General features: G+C 36.0%; 1 protein-coding gene across 8 annotated transcripts in view; it reads right to left on the reverse strand.

The window, feature by feature from the left end:
- The window catches only part of ROCK2 (Rho associated coiled-coil containing protein kinase 2), a 129,199-nt gene that overhangs the window by 50,689 nt on the left and 66,163 nt on the right, over positions 1 to 12,347 (reverse strand). For all 8 annotated transcript variants that reach the window (XR_011465991.1, XM_070379117.1, XM_070379116.1 and 5 more), the window contains 2 exons: positions 7,029 to 7,289; positions 24 to 168 (listed from right to left, as the gene is read on the reverse strand). Coding sequence is in view for 7 of the 8 variants with exons in the window: in XM_070379117.1 (XP_070235218.1) it covers positions 24 to 168; positions 7,029 to 7,289 (406 nt within the window). In the remaining variant the exon portion in view is untranslated. The remainder of the gene's footprint in view (positions 1 to 23; positions 169 to 7,028; positions 7,290 to 12,347) is intronic.

Raw genomic sequence — 12,347 nt, forward strand, 5'->3', positions numbered from 1 at the left:
AAAAACAATCCCAGTTTACTTACCCACCAGCATTTCAAAAAGGAAAACACCCACGGACCACCAATCACATTCTCGCCCATAGTAACCATCACCCCCTTGTGATTTCAGGACCTCAGGTGATATATAATCGGGTGTTCCAACTGCTGTATCACAATGCACCATGCCTGTCTAGGTAAAGTGCAGAGAAAGGAAAAAAGATGTATATAAAATGTGAGTAAACACACACACATATAAGCAAAACTAATCCATTTATTATTATTAATACAGTGACTACCCACTGCTACCAACAGACCTTCACTGCTGACATGGTTTTGGGAGGACAGAGGATAGACGCATTATGAAATACATAAAAATGTCTGGATTATGGGAGATGAGTGATAATTTTCCAGCTCTAAAATATTAGAGGCTTCATCAATGAAAGAAGGAAAAGGTGGTTAACTTCATGGGAATTCCATGCAAATCAACATCTTCTCTTTCTTACATTATTAAGGAGTTAACAAGAGAAGTACAAAATGTGGTCTTAATGCACCTGACCTGGGGAAAAGAAAAGAATTATGAAAGGAAGCTTTAATATTTCCAAAGAAACTGCAGTGATTAAAACTGCAAAGGCCCCAGCTTTGGAGGCTGGATAAAGAAATGGTTCCTATTATACCAAGAAAAAAATGGAAGAAATAGACCAACTGTTTAAATCAAAAGATCTTAATTGTTTGAAAGCTATACCTCCAAGCTGCATGTTTAGAAATGTGGAGCTGTGGCATCAAGGTATTTGGCAAAATTATAAAAACACTCTTTTCTATGTTTAGTTTCCGTGGGTAATAAGATAATCCCTATCTGATGTCTTTCTGACAAGAACCACTGTAGATAACACCTATGTGTGTGTTTATTTTATAGCATGTATGTGTGTGTGTGTTTGTCTGTCTGTCTGTATATGCTGCAAGATTAAATCACAACAGTATATAGTAGCGTGGTGCTGTTTACTTCCAGCTATGTATAAACATGTAAAAACTTCACAGATTAAGTTAAATGCCCTTCATTTTCTCTATCTACCTAATTAAAAAAGTGTCTCACCTACATTCCTATATAAATATAAACTATATAAACTAGCAAACTACTAAGTACTATGACCACCTTGGAAAAAAGAAGTTCAGTGTATTTTATAAACATGACTTACATAAATGTTTTTATTTAAATGCAATAAAACATTATATATGGGAAATTAACTTCAAAAGCAATCTTTTCATTCCTCAAAAATCAGCAAAAATAACTCAATGACTTTATTTTCCCAAGTATACAGCAAACAGAGGTCATTTGAGTTGAATATAAATAAAATAAAAAATTTGGAAATAATTGAGCAAATTATGATGGCAATACTCTGCATGGGTTACTATTTAGGATAAAAAATGAAGACGACAGTGCCTGACTACAAAAAGCAGGACACAAAATTAATTTTTACCATTAACTACCTTATATTTGACTTCTACTGAAGGAAAAATTCATAAAGACTTACTAAATAAAATCTCTTCATTTCACATGTATCCATGTTAGTTAGACTTCCAAAAAATGAATCTCGACACTTCAATAGCTAAAAACTGGTCAGACACAAAAGTGCCACTAAAAGAAAAATTGTTTAGCATTCAAAGGTTCAGAGGAAGAAGAGAAAAGGATAAGAAAAGAACTGGCGACAAGTTAGGCTTCAAAGGAATGAGAGTTGGCATGGCAGCTTAGAAAAAAACAAGCAAAAACAAAGGGACAAGAATGACTTTATATAAAGTTCAAGAAATGCAGTAAAGTCCAAATTAGCTAAATGTAAAACTTCACATGATGAAGCTGGAAAAGGAAAGATGGAGATCAGTTTGAATAACTGCTTATTTGTAGAAAAGAAACACTCTGGTAGGACTAAATAATTTTTACACAGTGAACTATGTTACTGGTACCCTGTTTTCAAAAATTTAATATTTTAACCACCATCTTTGGCAAGCATATTGATGGTTAAAAAAGTTTTTCTTTAATAAACATTTGGGAAAGATGGTGGCACTAGTGGTAAAGAACCCACCTGTCAACACAAAGGCAAGTTAGATCCCTGGATCGGGAAGATATTGGAGTAGGAAATGACTACCCACTCCGGTATTCTTGCCTGGGAAATCCCATGGACAGAGGAGCCTGATGGGCTACAGTCCACGGTGTTGCAAAGAGCTGGACATGTGTGAAGCGACTAAGCACACATGCACTTAAAAACTATCTCGTGGGGAAGTTCTCAAATCACATAAACTTTACATTTACGACAAATCTGATTCTCTTCTAAAGAAATACAGGAAGAACAAACCACAAACTAAGAGACTGGTTTACCTACAGGGGGTGAGTGGGAAAAGGGTAGAAAGAAACAAGTACAGTACAGGAATGGGGTGGTGGGATAAGGAGGGGGTGATCCTTCTCTAAGGATGTAATTTGTTACAGTTCTGACTCTTAAACCAGAGGAATGCTTCACATACCCAAAAAATAATTAAAATCAACCGGATGTGGGACAATTCTAAATGGAACACAAACAGTAAGAAATGGACCTGTTTCATAAATTAATAACATAACCACACCAAAGAAGGTAGAGAGGAAAAGAACTGACCTAGGTTACCTTGGAAAACAGTTGTAGTGTATATAATGAGAGCCAGGTTTAATGAGAGCCAGGTTTCTCACTATCCAAAAAAAGTAAATACAAAAAAGAAAGGAGGAAGACTAGAATGAATCCTGTGCTGTTAAGACTAGAATCAGAAGTGTAAAACTAGAATCAGAAGTATCATATGAACTCATAATTTTTAATATACTTCATATACAGACTAGTAAGTACAGAATTAAATATGAACATGTATGTGCATATGAGTTAGTATAGGATATACAATATACACATGTCCACTAACAGGGTCTAGAAGTAATGACACTCCAAAAGCAATGAATACTTCTAACACCCAAATACTGATTTTTAAATACCGTTCTTGAATAAAAGGAATTAGAGCTTCTTCAAGAAGTATTTGTTTTCAGGGCTGGGACACAGAAAATACAAAATAGTGTTCAATAACTTATAGTACAAAGAAAGAAAAAGAAAAGAAAATGCTCCCCAGAGGATACATGTTAAAAAGCTAGAGGAGCCAACTTAAAAAAGACTTCACAAGATAAGCAAACTTTGAACTGAGTTTCAAAGTGTGAGTAGGAACTTGCCAAGTACAGTGTATTACAGTACAGTACAGTTTAATAGCATGTATTAGATTGGTGTAAATGTAACTGCAGTTTTGGATCATGAATTTTAAAGCATCATAACTAGGCTCAAACATATCTTTATTAATCAAAATAGAAAGCATTATAATCAATACATTTTTGCCAGTGAGAATTAAGTTTGTTTATTCCTGCAGCGTAAAAATGCATGCCTTGTGAATCAGTGATCTCTTGGAAAGCATTTCCTGCCTCCTGCTGGTTGTGGAAGCATTTTCCCTACAAAAAGTTTCGAGATGCTTGAAGAAGTGGTAGTCAGTTGTCAGAGGTCAGGTGAATACGGTGGATGAGGCAAAACTTCGCAGTCCAATTTGTCAACTTTTGAAGCATGTTGTGTGACGTGCAGTTGGGCACTGTTGTGGAGAAGAACTGGGCCCTTTCTGTTGACCAATGCCGGCTGCGGGTATTGCAGTTTTCAGTGTATCTCATTGGTCTGCTGAGCATACTTCTCAGATGCAATGGTTTCACCAGGATTCAGAAAGCTCTAGTGGATCAGACAGGCAGAAGACCACCAAACAGTGAGCACAACCTTTTTTTTGGTGCAAGTTTGGCCTTGGGAAGTGCACTGGAGCTTCTTCTCAGTCCAACGACTGATGTGGTCATTGCTGATTGTCGTACAAAATCCATTTTTCATTGCACATCATAATCCGATTGAGAAATGGTTCGTTGCAGTTGTGTAGAATAAGAGATGACACTTCAAAATGACAATTTTTTCTGATTTGTGGTCAGCTTACAAGGCACACATTTATCGAGCTTTTCACCTTTCCAATTTGCTTCAAGTGCCAAACGATGGGAGAATAGTTGACATTAAGTTCTTAGGCAACTTCTTGTGTAGTAGTTGTTAAACTGGATCAGCTTCAATGATGGCTCTCAATTGGTCACTGTCAACTTCCAATGGCTGGCCACTGTGCTCCTCATCTTCAAGGCACATGTCTCCTTTGCAAAATATCCATCACTGCACTGTATGTCTGTTAGCAGCTCCTGGCCCAAATGTGTTGTTGATGTTACGAGTTGTCTCCACTGCTTTACAACCCATTTTAAACTCAAATAAGAAAATCACTTGAATTTGCTTTTAGTCTAACTTCATTTCCATAGTTTAAAATAAATATAAAATACACAGCTAGTAATAAGTCATTAGCAAAAATACATAAAGCAAGAAATGAGCATTAAAATGATGTATAACACAACCACATTTATTTATGTATTCCAGTATCAACTGGCAAAGTTCAACAAAACAAAATGGCAATTGCTTTTGCACCAACCTTATAAAAAAGCCAGGAATCATGAAATACCATGGGTATAAAAGAAACTATTTAAGACCTCTGAAACACAAGGTACAAGAGAACAAATGATAGAGAATGAAGGTGAAACACTAGGTAGGGATTATATCACCTTAAGAGGAGGCTTCAGGTAACTAGGTAAGGAGTTCCAACTTTATTTAGTAAGTGATAGAAATCTACTAAAGGGTTTCAAGTTTGAGAGAAACATAAACAGTATGCATTTTCAAAAGCTTCTTCAGAAATACTTTGTCTTATATGTATCAGGTAATGTGTGTTTGCTGAATACATCTAGTGTTTCATAATTGACAAAAAAATGTCATAAATCGAAAGATTTACTGAAAACAAAAAATGGTCAGAGGATTTAGCATAGTTGATAAAGCAGAAGATGTTTTTCTGGAATTCCCTTGCTTTCTCTATGATCTAATCAATGTTGGCAATTTGATCTCTGGTTCGTCTGCCTTTTCTAAACCCAGCCTATGTATCTAGAGGGCTTCCCTGGTGGCTCAGATGGTAAAGAATCTGCCTGCAATGCAGGAGACTTTGGTTCAATCCATGGGTTGGGAAGATCCGCTGGAGAAGAGAATGGCAACCCACTTCAGTATTCTTGCCTGGAGAATTCCCTGGACAGAGGAGCCTGGTGGGCTACACTCCATGGGGTCACAAAGAATCAGACACAACTGAGCAACTTTCACATCTGGAAGCTCTCGGTTCACACACTGCTAAAGGCTAGCTTGCAGGATTTTGAGCATAACCTTGGTAGTATTTGAAATGAGTGCAATTTTCTGGCAGTTTGAACATTCTTTGGCATTGTCCTTCTTTGGGATTGGAATGAAAACTGACCTTTTTCAGTCCTGCAGCTACTCCTGAGTCTTTCAAATTTGCTGACATACTGAGTGCAGCACTTTAACAGCAACATCTTTTAGGATTTTAAATACCTCAGCTGGAATTCCATCACCTCCACTAGCTTTGTTTGTAGTGGCACTTCCTAAGGCCTGCCTGACTTCACACTCCAGGATGCCTGGCTCTAGGTGAGTGACCACACCATCGTGGTTATCCTAGTCATTAAGATCTTTTTGGTATAGTTCTTCTGTGTATTTTTGTTACCTCTTACTCTACTAACAGTCTATAAGAGCTTATAGTAAAGACATTACAATGGCTATGTATTAGGGAAAGAGAATAAAACAAAAAGAACTGAAAGGGGGGAAACATAATAAACATAATTTAAAAAAAACCAAATGAGGTCTTTGTGGATAACTAATACAATAAGTTGTGAGCCAAGGAACATAAGTAACTACATGTACCTGAATTTAAAATAGTAAACAAAATTATATATACCATCTTTTATTTTGCCCTATAGAGAGACAATTTAAGATATTTAAACAGGTGAATTTAGTATTTACTTACATGCTTGTACAATAATTTCATAAACACCATATTCTGACCTGTTCCATACCTGCATATTCAACATCTTTCTTTCCTTAACCACCTTTACCCATCCTAAAAACACATGGTGTGATTTCTCGGCACCCTCCCAAAGGTTCTTGGTTTAATGAAAATCAGAGCACGCTCGTGGAAGTGCAACACATAAGTATCATTTGTTATGTATAACAGACATTAAAAAGTTTAGCATTCTATTAGAAAATTATTTCATTTTCATTAATTTTCACTGGTAATCACTTTATTCTACATTATGATAAACACCACAAGAGGGAGCTTTGGTCAACCTACTAAATACTGATTAACGTATGCAGAACACAAACACAGTAATACTCTATGAAGAAGACCAGAGAACCTAAGAGATGTTACATTTTAGCTGGGTAGACAGGGCATACAAACCTAGATGGAAAAAAGTGGCCTGTGAAGTACAGCATGAATTCTAAGTGAGTAATATTATGGACATTATGACAGAGAGTGATCAGTCAGGTTAGCATTCTCAAAGAAAATTCTCCACATGAGGTAAAAAAATCAGAGCTGAACTTGAAGAATATGGATCACTGATGACAATCAATAAAAGTGAATATCAAATAGGTGGCATAAATAAATTGAGAAGTAAAGAGAAAAGAAAAATCAGCTTAATTCAAAATAAAAGTCTTGACAAGATAATTAATAAGAATACATAGAAAGAAAACATGATCTCTCCCAATCAGGCATTGCTGCCAGGAATTACAGCACACTTACAGAGAGATCATTATAAACATGAACTAGTTCTGACTGGTAGAAAATGTTTGTCAAAATGCTATGAGGAAGATGATTACTTATCTGAGTTCTTATTTCTCTTGAATTCACCAAATCTACAAAGTATTCTACAACTAGATGAATGATTTAGTAAAGAAAATGTTTTGATTTAGATATTTTATTACCTTGTTTGAGTCATTAGTAAAACTAAATTTCTATATTTTTTTAATTATGAAGTCTAGATATGTTGTTTTCTTTTTGTCTCTTAAAGAACAAGCATTAAAAAAAAAAAAAAAAAAAACTCTTGTTACTTACTTCATCCATCTTCATACATGTGCCAAAATCTGCTAATTTTAGATGCCCATGTTTATCCAAGAGCATGTTGTCAGGCTTCACATCTCTGTGAATTAAACCCATGGAGTGTATGGCATCCAAAGCAAGAACAACTTCAGCAGTATAAAATTTGGCCCATTTTTCAGGTACATCATAGTTACTCATAAGGTTTACAAGGTCTCCACCAGGCATGTACTCCATTACCATGTACAGATACTTATCATCTTGAAAGGCACAAAAGAGCTGGAAAACAAAACAAGAAGGAAAAAAAGTTTAAAAAAAGAAGAGGGACTTCCCTGGTGGCCCAGTGGCTCAGACTCTGCACTCCCAATGAAGAGAGCCTGGGTTCGATCTCTGGTCAGGGAACTAGATCCCACATGCCACAACTAAGACCCAGTGCAGCCAAATAAATAAATAAAAATATTTTTTAAAAAAAAACAAAAAAAACCCTAGAACTGTTAACAGAAAAAAAAAATCCCCAACTCAATACTGCTATTGAAAAAGACAAATTACGGTAAAACCAACACAGAGTTAAACTTTATGAAATCTTTGACTTTAGATTTGGATATCTTTAATGGAGAATGAGTTATCAGATAAAACTATTACATGGATATCTTCTTCATGCTTAACTAACAAAATATGCATAAATGTATCATTTTCCCTCTTGGAGAATACAGGAATCTATTTAAATAGACATATTTTAAAAGAGAAACAGAATAAGAAAGAGGAATATAAAAGGTGATGACTAAAGAATCCATAATAAAATGGCCCAACTTTCTGCAAATAAATTCCTGCACATAACTCACAAAGCAGAGAGCTGAGTAGGCAGTTTAGAAACACCTAAGATACCAGATTCAATAGATACCAGAAGAGGGAGTAAGTCCCATACCACTGGGAAGAGTAATTCATAGCCACATATGGGACAGGGCCTTCTCCGTTCCTTTCCCCATCATCTTGTTCATAATCAATAGCAACTGACAGTGCTAACTGCACTCAGACTAAAGCAGTGGCACTGGGACCTGAGAAAAAGGACACCAAGCTAGGGGATTTGCTGGGGCATACTTATCAGGGTCTCCTAATAAATCAGGTGAGATTAGGACTAGTATTATTAGCACCAGAACTAGTAACAAGGCACCTAAGATAGGTCCTGACCCCCAGGAGAGACAAGAAACCACAAATTCAGAAGGAAAGGTTATCTGTACATTCCATCCAACAATATGTCCCACCCCTTCCTGAAAGCACAGAACATAAACAGAAAAGATTTCCACAAACAGAAAAAAGAACAAAAACAAGAATCTAGGAGGTTTTACAAATAGCAGAAGAATGAGGAGAAGCAAAAAGCAAGAGAGACAGGGAAAGGTACATTCAATTAAACAAAGAGTTCCAAAAAATAGCTAGAAGAGACAAGAAGGTCTTCTTCAATGAACAATGCTTAATAAGACAAAAACAGCAAAAGGTGAAAGACTAGAGATCTCTTCAGGAAAATTGGAAACATCAAGCGAGCATTCCACTCAAAGATGGGCACAATAAAGGATAAAGGTGGTAGAGACCTAGTAGACACTGAAGAGATCAAGAAGAGATGGAAAGAATATACCGAAGAATATACAGAATAAAAAAGATATTAATGAACTGGATTACTATGATGGTGTGGTTAGTCACCCAGAGCCAGACATTACGGAGTGCAAAGTCAAGTGGGCCTTAGGATGTATTGCTGTTAATAATATAGCTAGTGGATGTGATGAAATTCCATCAGAACTATTCAAATCCCTAAAGGAAGATGCTACCAAGGTTTTTCATTCATTATGTCGGCAAATCTGGAAGACCCAGCAGTGGTCACAGGACTGGAAAATCTTCATCCCAATTCCCAAGAAGGGTAGTACCAAAGACTGTGCTAAATATCAGACAATTGCACTCATCTCCCATGCTAGTAAGGTCATGTTTAAAATCTTGCATGCTAGGCTTCAGTATTACGTGAACCAAGAACTTCCAGATGTCCAAACTGGGTTTAGAAAAGGAAGAGGAACTAGAAATCAAATTGCCAGCATTCGCTGTATTATAGAGATAGCAAGGGAATTTCAGGAAAATATCTGTTTCCATCAACTACACTAAAGCCTTTGACTGTATGGATCATGACAAACTGTGGGAAGCTCTTAGAGAGATGGGAATACCAGATCATCTTACCTGCCTTCTGAGAAACCTGTATGCAGGTCATGAAGCAACAGTTAGAACCCAGAACAACTTATTGGTTCAGGATCGAGAAAGGAGTATGACAGGGCTGTCTGCTGTCACCCTGTTTGTTTAACATACAGGCTGAGCACATCGTGAGAAATGCCAGGCTGGATGAGTTGCAAGATGGAATCAAGATAGGCAGGAGAAACATCATCAACCTCAGATATGTGGATGATACCACTCTAATGGCAGAAAGTAAAGAGGAACTAAAGAGTCTCTTAATGAGGGTGAAAGAACAGAGTGAAAAAGCTGGTTTAAAACTCAACATTCAAAAAACTAAGATCATGGCACACAGACAGACAGGGAAAAGACGGAAGTAGTGACAGACTTCCTCTTCTTGGGCTCTAAAATCACTGTGGACGGTGACTGCAGCCATGAAATCAGAAGATGGTTGTTTCTTGGGAGGAAAGCGATGACAAACCTAGACAGTGCTTTGAAAAGCAGAGATATTACACTGCCGAAAAAGGTCCATGTAGTCAAGGCTATGGTCTTCCCAGTGGTCAGGTACGGTTGTGAGAAGCTGGAATGTGAAGAAGGCAGAACACTAAAGAATTGATGCCTTTGAACTGTGGTGCTAGAGGACTCCCGAACATCCTTTGGACATCAAGGAGATCAAACCAGTCAATCTTAAGGGAGATCAACCCTGAATATTCACTGGAAGGACTGATGCTGAAGCACCAGTATTTTGGTCATCTGATGTGAACAAATAACTCATTAGAAAAGTCCCTGATGCTGGGAAAGACCGAGGGCAGAAGGAGAAGAGGGCATCAGAGGATGAGATGGCTGGACGGCATCACTGATACAATGAACATGAACTTGGGCAAACTCCAGGAGATCGTGAAGGACAGGGAGATCTGGCGTGCTGCAGTCCATGGGGTCACAAAGAGTTGGACAGGTCTGGGCAAATGAACAACAACAAGAATCAACAACTGAGAAAAACCAGTATCATGAAACAGAAGCAAAGCAATTCAAGAAACACAAAGTTAACAGTCAAGGAAATGCTTAAATAGGACAAATTAAGAACAGCTCTAAAAATATGAAAACCAATAGCCTCAAAAGAGTAACAAGTCACATCAAGTAAACCACAGGATGATATGAGAAAAAGTCTGAAGCTTTGGCATTAAATATACAAGTAATGATAAGAGAAAAACAAATTATAAAGCAAGAAATTGAGCAAAGTAACTTTCTCTCTCTGAAGTCACTGAAGGATTCAGAGATGAAAAACAGAGCAAAGTCAGAAAGGTTCCAACATCTAGCTAAATGCAGTCTGGAAGAGAGAACATAGACCAGAAGAAAAAGAAAAAATAAACAGCAAACAAAACCTTCCAGAAATGAATAAAGTTAAAAATCTAGATTGAAAGGACTACAAATGAAACAAAGAGAAACAGATAGTGCTAAACTCTCAGAAACCCAACAAAAAAATTCTAAAAGTTTACAAAGACAAAAAGTATCTTATGTACAAAACCCAAATCATATTGTTAACAAACATTTCAGCCAATACAGAATACAAAAAACAGAGATATAGCTTTAAAAATGTGAATGAAACAAATTTCAATTCTAGAATATGGCAGTCTAAAAAGAAAACCCAATAAAATGGCAAAATAAATATGTATTACATCATGTTTATTCTTAGAAATCTGAAAACAAACCACTTCTGAAAGAACTGCTCAAGGAAAATGGTTTGACAAAATGAATAAATCCAAGTAAGAGAATTATGTGAGACATAAGAAAAGGGGACAAATAATCGAGAAAAGTTTATTAAATATAATTACTGATACAAAATTAAATACTTTGAGAAAAGTCAAGATTAGAATAATTTTTTTTTTTTTTTTAGAATAATTTTTAAATGGAAGGTGGTGAGATGCAGAGACGAAAGGGACAAAAAGACATTATAATGCTAGTTACCAAATTGAGAAGGGGGGGTATGTGTGTGTAATGCTAAATGGCAAAAGAAAAGCTGTGCGTGTGTGTGTGTGTGTAATGCTATGAACTTTAAATGGCAAAAGGAAAGCCGTATATAAGTGTGTGTGTGTGTGTGTGTGTGTGTGTGTGTGTGTGTGTGTGTGTGTGTGATGCTATTAACGCTAAATGGCAAAAGGAAAGATGGATATAAATGGAGAAACACTCATGTTCCTGGAGAGAAAGTCAGTATCATAAAGATGACAATTCTTTTCAAATTGATCAACAGAATCAATACAAACTCTATATCCCAGCAAGTTATTTCCTAGAAATCAACAAACTGATAAAAAAAATTTACATGGAAATGCAAATAACCCAGAAGAGCCAAAACTATCTTATAACAAAACGAAGCATCACAATTTCAAACCTCAATACAAAACTATTGTATCAAAACAGTACTGGTATGGTATAAGGATAGATATACAAATCAATGGAACACAAGTGACAGTCTATAAATAGCCCTTATATTTATAGGTCAAATATATATATATATAATATATATGTATATATACACACACATACATACAAAGGTGTCAGAGCAATTTAGTTGGAAAAGTACAGTCTTCCTAATGAATGGTGTCTGAATAACTGGATATTCACAGGCAAAAATTTGAACATTTTTAGGCCCCTACTTCACATCATAGTCAAAAATTAACTCAAAATAGATCACAGGACTAGTTATGAGCTGAAACTATAAAAATCTTATGAAAGAATAAAGGAAAAATATTTATCACCTTAGATTAGGCAAAAATTTCTTCTAATATAAAAAATTGGCAAAATGAAAAACTGGCATAAGATTTGATCAAAATTAACATATATTCTGGCTTCAGAAAATCATATGAGAAGATGAAAAGACAAACCACAGGCTGAAAAGAAATACTAACAAGTGATATATATGATAAAGTATCTAGACTATGCAAAGGACTCCTACAACTCAACAGGAATATAAGCAACATAATCTTTTAAAGGGTAAAAATCTGAACAGACATTTCACCAAAGAAGATACAAGAGTGGTCAATAAGCACATGAAAAGGCGCTCACTATCATTAGTCATTAGTCAAGTTAAAACCACAGTGAGATCTCACTTTACACACACCAGAATGACTATAATAA

This window comes from Bos mutus, chromosome 11 (genome assembly GCF_027580195.1).
Source record: "Bos mutus isolate GX-2022 chromosome 11, NWIPB_WYAK_1.1, whole genome shotgun sequence".
In the NCBI taxonomy this organism is placed as follows: Eukaryota; Metazoa; Chordata; class Mammalia; order Artiodactyla; family Bovidae; genus Bos; species Bos mutus.